The sequence below is a fragment of the Synchiropus splendidus genome, chromosome 14 (assembly GCF_027744825.2).
Source record: "Synchiropus splendidus isolate RoL2022-P1 chromosome 14, RoL_Sspl_1.0, whole genome shotgun sequence".
NCBI classification, from domain to species: domain Eukaryota; kingdom Metazoa; phylum Chordata; class Actinopteri; order Syngnathiformes; family Callionymidae; genus Synchiropus; species Synchiropus splendidus.
The window spans coordinates 12,363,723-12,379,111 of NC_071347.1; the positions used below are offsets into that span (position 1 = coordinate 12,363,723).

The 15,389-nt window shown below is 41.0% G+C and overlaps 4 protein-coding genes across 6 annotated transcripts in view; 3 read left to right on the forward strand and 1 right to left on the reverse strand.

The window, feature by feature from the left end:
• pkmb (pyruvate kinase M1/2b) overlaps positions 1–1,600 on the reverse strand; it is a 9,025-nt gene extending 7,425 nt beyond the window's left edge. The window contains exon 1 of one of the 2 annotated variants that reach the window (XM_053886724.1): positions 1,202–1,600. Coding sequence is in view for 1 of the 2 variants with exons in the window: in XM_053886723.1 (XP_053742698.1) it covers positions 39–61 (23 nt within the window). In the remaining variant the exon portion in view is untranslated. Of the gene's footprint in view, positions 1–38; positions 306–1,201 lie in introns of those variants that run through there. The other variant, XM_053886723.1, reaches the window with a different exon arrangement.
• Positions 1,601–2,173: 573 nt separating this feature from the next.
• Positions 2,174–9,015, forward strand: LOC128771343 (protein mono-ADP-ribosyltransferase PARP6-like). 2 transcript variants are annotated; one of them, XM_053886721.1, is made up of 24 exons: positions 2,174–2,311; positions 2,959–3,141; positions 3,239–3,275; positions 3,394–3,459; positions 4,010–4,104; positions 4,184–4,244; positions 4,312–4,402; positions 4,469–4,535; positions 4,595–4,744; positions 4,815–4,950; positions 5,095–5,226; positions 5,313–5,408; positions 5,604–5,696; positions 5,761–5,886; positions 5,978–6,043; positions 6,139–6,206; positions 6,327–6,375; positions 7,150–7,262; positions 7,351–7,423; positions 7,751–7,820; positions 7,913–7,992; positions 8,076–8,136; positions 8,200–8,284; positions 8,376–9,015. In XM_053886721.1, exons 3-24 carry the CDS (start codon positions 3,273–3,275, stop codon positions 8,470–8,472), a joined length of 1,878 nt encoding a protein of 625 aa, XP_053742696.1. In that variant the 5' UTR covers positions 2,174–2,311; positions 2,959–3,141; positions 3,239–3,272; the 3' UTR covers positions 8,473–9,015. The 2 variants fall into 2 exon arrangements, with proteins under 2 accessions (XP_053742696.1, XP_053742695.1); XM_053886720.1 differs by having other exon boundaries at positions 3,385–3,459; positions 8,376–9,014.
• A 203-nt stretch (positions 9,016–9,218) lies between these two features.
• Positions 9,219–10,377, forward strand: LOC128771392 (ribonuclease P protein subunit p25-like). Its single transcript, XM_053886811.1, has 3 exons — positions 9,219–9,239; positions 9,559–9,720; positions 9,756–10,377. Exons 1-3 carry the CDS (start codon positions 9,219–9,221, stop codon positions 9,996–9,998), a joined length of 426 nt encoding a protein of 141 aa, XP_053742786.1. The 3' UTR covers positions 9,999–10,377.
• Positions 10,378–10,510: 133 nt separating this feature from the next.
• Positions 10,511–13,361, forward strand: LOC128771352 (cytochrome c oxidase subunit 5A, mitochondrial). Its single transcript, XM_053886732.1, has 5 exons — positions 10,511–10,730; positions 11,399–11,515; positions 12,220–12,341; positions 12,435–12,549; positions 12,994–13,361. Exons 1-4 carry the CDS (start codon positions 10,658–10,660, stop codon positions 12,546–12,548), a joined length of 426 nt encoding a protein of 141 aa, XP_053742707.1. The 5' UTR covers positions 10,511–10,657; the 3' UTR covers position 12,549; positions 12,994–13,361.
• Positions 13,362–15,389: the final 2,028 nt, after the last annotated feature.

The following is a 15,389-nucleotide window of genomic DNA, read 5'->3' on the forward strand; positions in this document are numbered from 1 at the left end:
AAAATCCTTAAGGGCCACAATAAACGACATGTTCTAACCTCAGGTTTTGGGTTTGACTCATTTGGTCTTGAGTGTCTGTATGTCCATTGTCTCCAGTATTTTTTTTAAATGTATTAATCCTTATGCCCTTCAGAATTATGCAGACTAACCACAAAACTACTCCAATTGGAAATTTAAGGCCCTAATCCATGGGAGCAGTGCCATCCTTCAGTTTCAAGTGACTTTAAAGAGTCTTGCAAAACTAGTGGGTCCTATCCAGCTCAACTGTAAATGAACGACATGGACGTTACCACACAAAGCCAGAGGCCTTTATAACAAAGCAGCCCGTAGATAAATTCTGACAGGATGTTGTCTTTTAAATATGACTTCCAAAAATTCAGCGAAGAAAAAGTGAGTCCATTTTTAAGCAAGAGTGTGACCAAGATGTATGTATGCATGTATGTATATATATATAATATTTTGGGGAAGGTGGTCCTTGGCAAGTGAGAGCATGTATTACTGTGTGGCATCTACTTGACACAACGCTAGGTCTTTTGACAGAGCAACAGCTGCTGTTGCAGTGCCCCTCTCACTGTAGTATCACACAGTCAACCAGGAATATAAGAGAAAGAAAAAGCACATCACCCCTGAAACTGGCTGCAAGACTCAAAGTGTTTGGAAATATATCAATATATATTCTCTGAGCCCCAAGAGGATTGAAATATATATATATATTATTAGATACAGGGTGACTTGTCTGTTGTGAGTCACAGCCTGACAACATGTGTGCACACTATTTCTGTCCATGGCATTTACTAAAATAACCAGCGCAGTGTTTATGGAATGGAGACTCATATTTCAGAAATATGAAATAAAAAGTCAAACAAACGAGGTAATATTGATAAGCTACTTGTTGGTTAAAGTAAACACATTGCAAAGGTTGCATGTGATAATGTTTTATATAAGTAATGAAAATTATTAAACGTTACAAAAATAATAATCACATAATGGAGGCACGTCTGGAAATATGAATCCTTATCCAGATATACACATAGTAAATTAAAATATCATGGAAATAATATTTATTTTAAAATCGTTGTCATAAAAGATAGAGCAGCGTCTGGTAACCACTTTCGTTCTAGCAGCTTCTCCACACTTCAATGACAAAGAATGAATTGAAGTATTTATTCAACAGTCTCCACCGCACACTGGAGTCACTCACCTTGTGGCTGAACTGGGAGCAGAGCGCTGCGGCCTCCGCTGCGAACACTCGTTTTATTCCGCCGTATCGACCGGAACTACTTTCCTGCTTGAGCTCGCAGAAAATATAGCGCGTCACGGCTAAGCTAATTTTAGCAGTGTGTGTGGCGCGGTGAGGCTTTTATTAAGTTATTTAAACGTATTCCAGCAGTGTTGTGGTAAATTAAATATCGTATAGCTATGCAAAGAAACACACGTGTGCAAATATATTTGGCGTTTTGACTGACTTTTTCAGTTGACATGGGTCAGCTGATACAACTTAATACATATACGGAAGTTCAATATTAATGGAGAACATGATCTGCTTCATTGCCCTCCTCATCACGGAATCCAGGACGCTGATTGGATGCGTTTCTCTTGCTGTGTGACCAATGGTTAGCTGAGCTGCTCCAGTGATGGGGCGATAGAAGTGTCGCCTCATCAGTGGAGCGAACCATTTCCCAGAGGCAGAATTTCAGCCGCCATGCTCGTTAAAATTAAAGAATTTGCTATGAAAGAAATGCTTGGTTTTTTTTTATTGTTTTTGTTCCCTGCATTTTTCAGTGCTTATCCTTATAGCAAGAGTAGCGTTCGCGTGCTCTCCTCATACCTGCGTGAGTTTGCCTGCCTCAACAGTGAAAGGTCAAAATAAGAAAGGCAAAATCAGGTTGCAAATATCCAGCCTCCATTCGCTATTCAAAATAAATGCTGAAAAATGAATTTTTCATGTTGTGCTGGAGCAAGATTACATGCAACAACAACCTGTAGACGAAACCACCTTCCTATACTTGTTATTAAACATCCATGGAATGGATTCCCTCTGTGAGCGCGCCATCTAGTGGCTATGTGATGAATGTGAAAGCTGACTTTACTTTAAGACGTGTGACTGTGCAGTAAATGAATGCTAAAATAAAACAACGTTGCATCAACTAAAGCAATGATGTATTAATTTCAGGTGCCTGTAATTTCCCATATTAACAAAAATGATGCAGGGATTTCCCTTCAGCCATCTGGTCCTGGCCCGGCCTCCCAACTGGACACGCTTGGAAGTCCTCCAATATTTACCCGGTGGATCTGCTGCAGTGCGCACTAGGTGATAACCGTCACTTTTCATGTTGAGGTCATTCAGGCATCTGTTATAAGTTGTCACCCTCGATGTAAAAACATAAGCACATTGACATATTCTGAAGCTCAAACCCATTTATCGATGATAAATGTGCTTGACTCTGTGGAAGCGGCACAGCGGTCTGGCCCTCCTCACGACAGCTCAGGCTCAATTCAAGACAGAAGGTGTCATTCACACAATACCAGTTGACACAAGAAGCGTAGTGGCACCCGGTAAGACGTAAGGACAAACAAAGACACCACGACAGAAGTCTTAACCCCCGCCTCCTGTCTAAGTGGATTATGGTGAGAAGAGCAGCAGTTAAGAGAAGCCTTCCACACATGAATGCAAATCTCAATGTGTTAATCTGTCCAGACTGTGGAGCAGCAGGCGACTGCTAACAAGGGTAAATGCTGATTAAGGTCAATGCGGAAAAGCAGAAAGTACAAATATTTCATGTCATTTAATCGCCTTTCTTAAAAATCGCACTACAGGTCAATAAAAAATAATATGACATATTGATCTGGGTTGATACCATTAAATTTGATTTGCTCTAAAAAGGATGTTTTTTGCAGCAAAATCAAATGTCAATCTGAAGTTAGAAAACAACAATGCATCTTCTTTTTTATTCCCAGAGGATCTGTTTTTGATCATCATCGTGTCCGAATCTGCGGTCATGTGACTTCAAGAAAGAGCATGTGGACTCCCTGCTGTTGACTAGAGGAGCTGAACTCAGAGGCGACGGAGCTCACCGACACAAGTAGTCGTCTCCTTCTGAGTGCACAACGGATTCTTTTCTTGAATTACAAGACAGAAAGGTAAGGAATCAAACTTGTTTGTTGAGATGTGAATCGGCTCATTTCAAATGTATGTCAGAGCTCACCTTTCACTTCCAATACTTTATTTATTTTTTAGCCATTGACCACATATTGCTTCCGACGCAAACAAAATGGTGAGGTCACCTCTGCATTTATAAACTGGATTGTACTATTATGGCAAATGCACTGCGATTGTTCATGAAGTATTTATGATGTAACTGTTTTCTCTTTATATGTATGGAGTTCCTGCAGGAGTCAGAAGAGAGCCGAACTGATGACCAGTCTGAAACAGACCAGGAATACATGGATCACATGCAAGTAATTGCTCTATTTATGTTCTTGGGTGTGATGCACCCTGACAAAAAAGTTTTTACTTTCGATCATGGTAGACGGTTTTGATGCCATGATTATTTTTAATCACGAAGTCTGTTATTTTTGTTGTAATTAAACTGAAATTGTAAAATTGAAATACACTTATTACTTGTCATTAACTAAGTTTTGGGGAAATAAAATAATTGGGAGATTGATTGAAACAGGTGATGATAATGATGGAATTTTTTTCATCCCGGTTTTGTTTTGGACACAATTGTGGGAGGAGGTTTACATTAAAAGTAGGTCGTTTGTTTAGGCTGATTCATTATATTATGGAATTTGCTATTGTTCAAGTGGTTAAAAAACTGCACTTATTTACTGAAACACCAAATCCATTCATGTTGGACGGTGAAGCAATTGAGATTAGATTTTTCTTAAACCATTTCTTATCGGTACTGACCACTGCATGTCCCCACAATAGCTGCAATGAAGACGTTATCATGCAAGAATTGTACCCTCCAGGTTCAGTGGTCTCTCAAACTGTTTGCCTCTACAGGACAGCTGCCACTCCGACCTCTACCGCCACCCGCGGCTGGACGCTGACATCGACTCTGTCCGGTCACTGTACTCGGACTCGGCGATATCGATCAGGTGACACATCACTTGTTTCCAGAGCAAATACATCATAAAAGAGCTGCTTCGCTGAGTTGTGATTCTTTCCTCCTGCCAGGGAGTTTGACTCTCTCGACAGCGTGGACATTGACCTACATGTTACTATCAGCTCTTTGAATGTAAGTGATGCTAATGTGCAGTTCTTCTGTAAAAGCAATGGTGACCCAGTCGTGTTGTTCTGCTCAGGAATCAGTAGCCAAGGCCTGCAGGATTAATTCTTCAGAGCCGATAATTATTCGTCTGCACTTCTCTCCTTCTCAGTATCTCGATGGACCTGGTGAGCCTCGAGCTTGACTGTACCTATCTAAACATAAACAAATGGTTTACCAGTTTTTACTTGCAGCACCAACCGTTGAAGTCTTCCAACCATCAAAGCCGGACAAGTTTAGTATTGGGAAACAGCTACAGAGGTCAGTGCTAATGTACCTTGTGTTAAAGGAGAAACTAATCTTCATCTTCTGTGCTGCAGTGTCTTGACAGTGTTTATACGTCATGAGTGGAAACATCTGACGAATCTGAACATCATTGGGCGTCAGAAGGTCCGAAACAGCTGGTTCAGGCCCGTCGGAACCATCAAGAAATTCCGTGCGAGGCTGAGCATCTGGCTCCCCCTCTCCAAGTATGTGACCGTGTGTAAAGCACGCCGTGTCGACCGGTTGTTTGAGGTAATTCCTTCTCCCTGAGGGCAGATCCACTCAGCACCAGGAAACCACAACGAGGAGAAGAATTGATTTGCCTCTGAGGAGGTTGAACCATTTCTCCAATCAATCTTACAACATCAAGAATCCCTCAGGGGAAGTCTTCACCTACACGCCCAGTGGAAAGGTACAAACACAAGATTTGTCTGTGTTTCCTTATGTATTGTGTCTTCTATTTTCTTGTCTATATCTTTACAATAGAGGTCTTTTCTTCAAATTGAGCTCATATTATAGTGAATGTTATCAAAATCTGCCCTGTGTTGCTCCGCAGAGGGTGGTGGTGTCGGCGGTGAAGTCGTCCGCTCAGCTCAGCACCAAACAGCTGATAGAGCTGCTCTTCTTCTCTCAGGCGGTTAAGCACTGTAAAGCTGCTCCATCACTGCAACACGGCTTCCTGGTTCAGGTCCAAATATTCATTGCACACGTACATAGTGAGGTCACTCAGTTATCTTAAGTGTCATATCTGAATTTGCAACTTCAAAATTGTAGATAATGAAATACGCAGAGCAGAGGATCCCCACCTTGAGTGAATACTGTGTGGTCTGTGATGAGCGCCATGTGTTCCAGAGCGGGCCCATGTTGAAGGTAAACTTTGTTATTTGGATGCGTTGTTGCTCAGCACAATCAGTTCTCTTGATCTGGGGAGCACAAAAAGGCCCTCAAAAATAGAGTGTAGAAGGAAAAGCAAGAAAAAAGTTAGAAAATAAACATAACAACTTTGTTCGGTGGAGGAATGAATATAGTTTGGGTCATCTATAATCATTGCCTGTGTGTTTGCAGCCGGCGGTGTGTTCGAGGGAGCTCTGTGTCTTTTCCCATCATGCATTAGGTGTGATGTCTGATGCTACAGACGAGGTTGCCACGGGTTCAGAGGTCAGTCCACCAAACACTTCAGCAGGCTGATGGACCTTCTCAGTGAACGCTCACTGCTCTTCAGGTGGTCGACTTGCTGGTGGCGATGTGTCGAGCGGCTCTTCTCTCATCACGCAAGAGCATTGTCTTTGACCCTTATCCTTCTGTAGTGGACCCGTGCAACCCCAAGACCCTGGCCTTCAGTCCAAAGGTATCTTCCAGATGAATCCAGTTATTAATGCGTCTGTTGGTCTGAGCTTAATTGCAAGCCTGTGGTTTGTTTTGTTTTTTTTCTGTGGCAGATGAAGAGCTTTGATCGCCTTCAAAAAGCTCTGGACACTGTCTTAATGATCAGGAGGATGTCTCAGGTGAGTTGTGATACGTTGAGGGAATGTCTGAACATAGCTGAGACATGGAAGCGTTGCTAATTTGCTGATTCATTCTGCCACCGATCTCTCCCCAGGGTCCATATTCAGATTTAAAGAAGCAAATGGATATGATTGACCCGCTCGCACAACCTCTGCTGCAGTGGTCAGTGAACATCCCTTCTCTTCAAGATGTTTGTAGATAGATAGATAGATAAATACTTTATTAATCTCCGAAGAGAAATTCCCAGTAGGGTTTTACATCTGCTTGTGTTTGGCCCAACAGGATTCTATCAAGCAACAGGTCACATATAGTCAAGCTTCCTCCGACCAGGGTAAGAACCTGCCTGCAGACCTGTTTTCTAGGATAGTGATTCTTAACCATAGGGCCGGGGCCCATGGTTGGGCCAAGATCGCCACCTAGACCTGGAGGGCTGCTAGAAGTTTTTTTTGTTTTAAACCTTTGGGCCATGAGGGCCGGGAGACGTTCAGTTTCAATACATTAGCCACATGTGGTGGCAGCAGTGTGTCACTGAATTGACTTGACAGCTGCAAATCTGTGATAGTTACCAACTATGGAGAAGTTCTTGAAAATAAAATAAAAAAAATGTTCATGAAAGCAACTGTTGACGCAGTTTTGAAAATTACTGGCGATTTATGGCGATACTTTTATTTACACTTTACTTGTATCTTCTTTTAAGTTAAACTAAAATATATTATTTTTATTTGATGATATTTAGACATGGTTTTATTATATTTATTTTATTTAGAATTTTATTAGTTTTTCCAATTTCCGCAACAGTTTGCATCATGTGTATTTTTTTTTTCGTTTTTTCTTTAGTAAATTTGATGAACATGACTTGCACCTGGTTCTGCTGCTGGTTGGACTTTTCTATGGCAAATATCTTTGCGATGATCACATGGTTTCATGTCATTTCACGTCACAAGGTTTTGGTTTGTTTACATGTGAGTAGATTAAATATGGTCATTGATCACAAGTGACATCAAGAGTAATGAATCAGTTCTATTCTGGGAACGGTCAGATAGTGACAGTCAGATATGCATTGCATGCGCCGACGTGTGATGTTTCCCCATTTCTTCCTCCACAGCAACTGGAGTTCATGCACACGCCTCATCAGTTCCTGCTGATTAGCAGCCCGCCCTCCAAAGAAGCTCGTTTTCAAGCGGCCCGGAAACTCTACGGCAGCACCTTTGCTTTTCAGTGAGTTCATGAATGCTCACCGGAAAACAAACAGACTTGGATCATGACTTCAGAAGGTGAAATCATCATTTCATTGTCTTTGCTTCAGCGGTTCCCACATTGAAAACTGGCATTCCATCTTGAGAAATGGTCTGGTCAACGCCTCTTACACAAAGCTGCAGGTAGAGTATAGCAATCGCATAAAGGGATCCGAATATTCAGAGTTTTAAAGTCCACTCAACATGTAAGAATCGACTTTTTATTTGTCTCAAGTGTGTGTTGATGTGCAGCGCCACTGGCTTCAGAGTGGAACCAGCAGGTGGTGCTCGAGACTCAAATTTAAATCTACACCCATTAACACCAACAAAACAAAACACCATAGTCATGCTTACCTTTTATGGTCATAATTGTATTGTTTCGTCGTGATCCATCCACCATGATTTCATCCGTTGTGGTCCTTTTGCCATTTCTTGAATGCTGTTGCTTATGTTACATCCTGTCTTTGTCAGCTTCATGGAGCTGCGTATGGAAAAGGCATCTATTTAAGTCCAATCTCAAGTGTATCATTTGGATATTCCGGTAAAATATGACTTCCTCCTCTTGTGTGAAACCAAAAACAGATTGCTCAAGTCATGACATTTTTCCTCTCACATGTGATGGTGTTTTTACAGAGATGGGTAAAGGACAGCATCAAATCACCACCAGAGACGAACTGCTGAATAAATACAATAAAATCAACAAACTCCAACAGGTAGACGATCTTTGTGATATACTTTGTTGTTGCTGTTTCCTCTTACCATTTTGTTTTTGTTGATCATTTTTTCACTCTCCCAGGGGCAGCTGGAGTCCAGATTTCTCCAAAGCAGGAACCTAAACTGCATTGCACTCTGTGAAGGTAGGTTTCTGAGATGAACGTTTAAAATGTGGTTAGCAAGCTTGTTTTTCTCTCTCGCAACAGTCATTACTTCAAAGGATCTTCAGAAACATGGAAACATTTGGGTGTGTCCGGTGCCCGACTATGTGTGCACTCGTTTCCTCTTTGTGTGAGTATGACACACGCGCACGCATACACAGCATACAACACTCATTGTTCCAACTGTCATTTCTCTCGCTCTTTATTTTTCAATATTTCAGGTATGAAAACGGCCAGGTGGGGAATGTCCACATCAATACAGAGGATGCCAAAGTCCAGAGTGATATTTTACAAGTAATTACTGCAAGCACAAGCTAAAGCCTCCTCTTCTGCTTTGTCAGCTCAACAAGACAAAAATGTGTTGGAAAAACTGTTTTTTTACATCCTTAATAATGATGTACTTGCTTTCATTTTGTGAATTATTGATGGTCTTTGTGAGCTTTGCTGCCAGCTCATAGTGATGACGGTCCACAGCCCAGACTTTGTATCATCATAAACAGACAATGAAACAGCCTTTTGTCCCATTCTTAAAGAGAATGTCCACTGGAGACCCCCGACCTTGGTGCTATGTCATGCAGTCCCACTTAGTATTTAATTTAGAATGGCTTTTTACATTTTTCCACAGCATTTTCATGTTTTCGTATGTAATAATGACTGACCGACATTGAGAAGCAACAGTATGAAGTGCTCTTTGTGTTGCATTATTGTAAGAGAATAACAATAAATGGCAAGGTCAGCAGGTATTTTCATTTGTGTTAGTGAATGTTTCGTCAGGAATGACAGTCCAGTTGTTTCTTTGTCCAATGGCACTTTCTTCCTCTGCATTCACTGCACTTGTTAGCGTTCATCCACTAAGTGGAGTAGTGAGCAACTGCTTTTTATTGAAAAAGGGAATTGAGTAATCATCCATATGTGAAAAAGGGACTAACCATTTTCATTTGAGATTATCGTTCTCATTTAATAAATGGTGGCTGCTTTTTAAAGCCACACATTTGGAACATTCGAGTCAGTGAACATGTGAGTCTTTGAGGCAGAAAAGTGTCATAACAGTGAAGTGGATCCATATGAGCCACATAGCTGCCAAGGTATCTTATCCATTCTCTTCCTGGTCTCGTCTGACATCTGGATACCGAGGGGGCCATTTACTGAGGAAGAAGTGTTGCATGTTCCTTTAAGAGCACTTTGTCCCCCTCTTCATGTCTCTCTCTGAGCCTCGTATGTGTTGGTTGGCAGTGACTGTCTTCACTGCCTGTTGGATCAAGGACCATGTTTACTTGGAAGAGGAAAGAGGAAGCATCAGATAGGGAAGTTTTCTGCATTCGTGGCTGTCAAAGGAAAACATAGGGAAGAGCCAACACTTGTTTTGCAACCTGAAACTTCATGCTTTGCCCTCAGACCCTGTAGGAAAAGCTTAAGAAGGGTCAATCTACGGACGTCTTGCACATGAGGGTCAAAGAAGGGAGCAAAATACGGAATTCACTCTGTTTTACCTCAGCTCAAATGGAAGGTGACGGGTGCGGTTGCTTCACTGGCTCAGACAGGGGAGTGACAAAGACCATCACCTGTGTGGAGATCTTGAAACGTGAAGTGGGATGACCAAGCTTCACTGCATAGCAGTGAGTGAGGTTTGGGAGAGTTTCCAGCAGGGGCAATCAGGGAGAACTATACAGAAGACGGTTCCTGTCATATGGCTCTTGCTCTCTCAAGACCCACTGGATCCTAGTGAACTGGGATACCAACCTCCACTGTCTGCTACAGAGGAGGACGTAGAGAGGTGTGATGCTGAAAGTCCCTCACAAGAGACTCCAGCCAAGAGACTCTGTGTGGATGCACTTGCTCCCTAGTTTCTCTGTGGGATAGGTTTGTTTGTTTTCCACGAAAAGTGCTGCTTTTAAAGCAGAACAGAAAAAAAAATATATTGAATATAAATTATTGAAGTGTGAAATTAGTCTGATTCTGTCCTTTCATTGCGGAACAGAAAATATGTGCGTTTAATCACATTACATTTAAGTTGAATCTGTGTGCATAAGCTTAAATATCAGGGTGGAAGTGTTTGGGCAACTTTTGCATGCACAGAGCATTTTTGTGCTTCAATCCTTAAGTTTTTTGTTTGTTTGTTTGTTTGAAACTGGTGTTTTCCATCCACATATCTCATTGACTCTCCTTCAGCATGGATGTTTTGCTTATGACGATTACATTGCATAGTGCGGTGCATCTGGAATTCCTGTGAAAGAACGTGTATATGTGTTATTTAGATCTATTGTTTCGTCATGAAGGACACCACACTGTACTTTCATGTTGTTTCCTGGTCTATACTTTGTCAGACCGTTAAACCACACGATGAAAGGCGCTCCATCAATGAGCAGGAGTTGCCATCGTGTGAAAGCGTAGTAAAGTAATACGCATGCGTATTCGAGGTTCGGGACGAGACGAGCCAGTGTGTTAGCCATAGCTTCCTTCTTAGCAGCAAGTGTCCGGCCCGAGTAGCTGGCAGTCCCGCATCATGTTCAGCGCAGCCGTCCGACTCTCTCTCTCCGGGGCCCGGAGCCTAACCCGCACGAAACCCGGGTGCCAAGGTGCGTGTCTGTTGCACCATGACTGTTTTTTGTTGTTGCGTGCTTAGGATAGAAGTGAGCGAAGCCGCAAGGGCGAACTTGTTGCTACAGTGCCGCTAGCTCGCATTAGCATAGCGATGCTACATGCCCTGGAAACAGATCGTCACGTTTGTGTTGAGCGGCTTTAGTAAAATTGATTGTTGACTCATTAAAAGAAGGTGTCCCTTTATCATGGGGGTGTTTTGTGCGTTTGTTTAACCTGGTTTTGTCTCATGTCCTTGCCATGACCCGGTTAGAAGCCTCAGTCAAAGGCCTATGTCTCCGATGCAAACATGCTGGACTTGACTTCATACATATTTCATCTAGTATTCTCATTATATAGGTGTATACATGTGTAAATTTAGGCCGTCCTAAATATGCAGGTACATGTATGGAATGTGACAGGTGTGCTGAACGCGTACTATTTATAAATGTGACGCTGAGAGTTAATGTGACATACAGTTCTAACAGGCTCCCGTCCAATCGGTGGCACGATATATTCTGTACTGAGGATCTTCTGTATTGCTCATTCAGTTTAGCCGACCACCGAGGAGCACTGGTTTCCCAATCTCACACTGTTAGTCAAGTTCATTGTTTTTCACCTTTTTTCCCTGATTGTTTTCAATCCAATGTTTTATTTGGACTTGCAGCTCTTCTGGCCTCAAGGTGGTACTCTCATGGAAAGCACGAGACAGACGAGGAGTTTGATGCTCGCTGGGTCACGTATTTCAACAAGCCTGATATCGATGCCTGGGAGCTCAGGAAAGGTACAATAGTGATGCATAAACTGTACATCCAACCGTTCTACTCCATAAAGCTTAACAACCGTGTTTCCAAAGGTCAATGATGTATTTTTTTATGACTTTCAATAAAAGAAAGTTGACTACATGTCTGACAGACAACCCCACCTACCTTTACTTCCTGATTGTTTTTTTTATTTTTTATGTTAAATTCATTTCCTGGTGTAGGGTTCGAAACCAGAATTGCATCATCAAGAATCGATTTTATTTCAGGCTGCATTGTGTCCCACAAGGAAACCCATTTTTTTCCTGTCTATTAACTTGTCATTCAATTGTGATATATCTTAGTTTGTACTTGCTTTTGACAAATGCTAATGACTTTTTTCAGGTGCAAAATATATGTGTAATGTTAAGGCTCATGCCAGAAAATACTGTAGCTCTGATAATGAGGCCAATGAATTAATCCTTTGGCCTTAATGATATATTTTTCTGGCTCATTTTTTTGTCAGGGTCAATGCTGTTAGCTCAACCTAATGCCACTGCAGAAAACAAAATAAAAAAAATAGCTTCAAATTTTACAATTACTCAACCTTTGAACAACAGTGCAGCCAACTTAAATCCCCAAGAATGGTACGAGGTGGTGATGAAGAACTGGTAGTTGTATAATAACGTCCTGAAATATGCATGTCTGTGTAGGAAATTATTATTATCATGTAATTTTCCTGTCTTAGGGATGAACACACTGGTTGGTTATGATTTGGTCCCTGAGCCCAAGATCTTGGAAGCAGCTCTGCGAGCCTGTCGCAGGTTAGATGACTTGGCTAGTGCCATCCGAATTTTGGAAGCTGTGAAGGTGAGCAGATGCTTATTTGGTAGATTGCACATCCGATATTGATGTTTTCAGCAGGTGGAAATTACTTAATGATGATGGATGTGTTTGGTGTAGGACAAAGCTGGTCCCCACAAAGAGATCTACCCGTACGTCATCCAGGAGCTGAGGCCCACTTTAGATGAGCTGGGAATCTCCACGCCGGAAGAGCTCGGCATTGACAAATTATAAAGTGAGTAAAAACATTTGGTTGGGATTATTTATTGTCGTGGTTTGTTTCTTATATCTCAGTTTGCTACCTGATCTGAGGCCTGAGTTGAAAACTGAAGGTGCCATGCTTTACTGTTTTTCTGATTGATGTTGTTATGGGAGTTATGTAATTGTGTTGCATCTATGTCAGGAGTGATACCTTAATACTGTGCCAATGCTGCAAAAATGTCCTTTTGCATTGTAGCTCTTTATGAGACATTGAGGATAGAAATATAAAGCAAAAAAAACAAAAAAATTAAATGCGTCATATGAAAAACAAATCATTTTTTCTTTATTTTGTTAATATTTTACTTCAAAATAATTTAAAAAATCACATCACAAACCAGGGGTCTGTATTTCACCGTTCAGAATGTCTGAATCCAGGTGTTCAGCAACATTCACATCACAGTGTGCGTCTCTGTTTCAGATCGAGAGACTGTGGACATCAAATCCCACGAACCTGTGTTTTCCTCATCTAATACGTCTGCTATTTAATTTGGCCTTTATTAAGTTCTGTTGCTTGTAAAATATTGAAGAACCTAATAAAGGAGAGTATCTTTTACTGTGTGCCACATGTATTTTGGGATATAAAAACATTTGGCTTTAAACGCTCGTCAAAGCAATGAATCAATACAAGCCTCTTCAGAATGGTGCATGGTCCTGTGAGAGTCGCTTTTCACCACCAGGGAGCAGCATTTTCACGTGAATGTACAGTCATTCTACTGTTTGTCTTTTACATCTGTTTTCAGTTCAGGGAAAATGTTCATGCTGGTTAATAAACATGTTCAAACTGTACTGTTTATGTCCATTTTTTAAAGAATGTTGCATGAAGGCAGCATGTTGAATGGTTGCATGGAATCTCTTTGATCCTTTGTAAAGTACAGGTCAATGCTTGTAAACCTTAAAACTAATGAATAAGGGGTTACGTAAGAAGATAATTCATTTTAGGGTGATTGTGGGACTTTTTTCAATTCAATAGTGACTGCTGAAACGTGTGTGATTTATTACTTTAACTATATTAGTGCATCTTAGGCTTTGAACCTTTAAAACAGAGGGGGCATCACACAAACTAGGAGTCAGGTCGAACTGGATTGATCATTTTCTGTGCCCCATCAACAACAGTTTGACTTACACTCTTCATGAACGCTATCAAGAGCTTCATTGTTGCAGTACATCATGGAACTTGAAGCTGATCAAAGTTCTACTGACCAGAAGTTGCCACTCACACTTGTGCCTGCTATAAACATGTTTTTTCCTACAGAAATTCCAGGGCAAACATCTATTGGGGAAAGAAATGCCCTTCATGCCATAAGGAAATCTCAACGTAACCGCGAAGATGCCTCCATCACACCAGTGACTTGATCAGCAAAACTAAAAAACATATTTTGGATTATTAATATTACCTGCTCTTGCAGTACCTCTGAATCTCCCCTTGGAGGCGGTGTGGTTCGTTTTTCCTCAATCAGATTCTGCCAAAAAAGTGATATATCCTCACGAACGAAGGCTATTTATCAACTAAAATTCTTTGAAATTGTGGAAGCATATCTAAGTAAATACTGAATGAAATGTACTTTAGATAGAAACCCACATTTTGCAACCTTTCGAATAGACTTTTAAGATCAAATTGCATTGAATTTGAATTATAAAATGAATTCCATACCAATGATAAACTATGAACAATGAGGATTTGGAGGATAAAATACTTTTGTAGGACCAGTCATGTTACCTAAAGTTTTTCCTTGATGAATATATTAGCATTGTGTTTTTTCTTAGTTGCGCCTGTAATCCAGACTACACAATGGATTGACTGAATTTTCCCACAATTCATCTGATCCTATGTGTGTGTGTGATTAATGGCTAGTTATGATGAAATCAAATACTTAAAATGTCAGTGAAAGTTTGTCGTACAAGCACAACTTACCGTAGAAATTCATTCTGAAAGAATACATTATCATGTTAGCAGCGGTTTTATTGAACAATGTATTCCATTTCATACTGAGTTAAAGGATTGCGGTCATGAACGTACAAAACAACTGTGCGAATTAGACAAGTCAGTAAAAGCTTCTGGTGATAACTGAACACCATTGACTCCTTAAAGTCACAATGTGCTAAAATAAATGACATTATTTACCTGCCAAAACAGAGGCATCCTCACCACTGACATCTTCATCATCAAAATCTTCCAGCACCAAAACAAGAAAATGCATTGTATATCTGCTCTTTCAAAGCCAAATCTGGATGAACTTGACTTGCATCAAGAAACTCAAAGCTGGATTGGACCGATAATCCCACTCCGAGTCAGTAAGTAGATCAAGAAAACAAACTCTTTGGCTCATTCATTCATCTACTGCCTTTAAGAGTTAAAGGTGCAGTAGTTCTGTGCGTCAACAGGCTTCAGACAGAGCCATATACAGATGATGATGTGTATTTAGCATTACACTTCATCTGTTGAGTCTTGAACTACATGGAGGAAATTGTGCCTTTATCATTGAGGCACTGACTAGTTTGATTCTTCATATGTTTTTGAGGATCAGAAGGCAGCGCAGAACTGGATGAGGCTGTAAATAAATATAGATCTGGGCTGCAGATCTGCATTTACAGGTCAAGTTATACACTTGAGGAGGAAATTGAACCTTTTGATTATTGATCCATGAGTGTTTGATCATGTAGTTAGGCATTTCTGTTCAGAGATTTGAGTGCGATAGTATACGTCTTGGGATCAAGTTGCACCATGGGTTGGGATTCAAATTAAAGGAGCATTCCAACGCTCCTTTGTACTCAGTGCTGTCAGAGCTAAAGTGACAACGCAAAAGACCCTTTTGC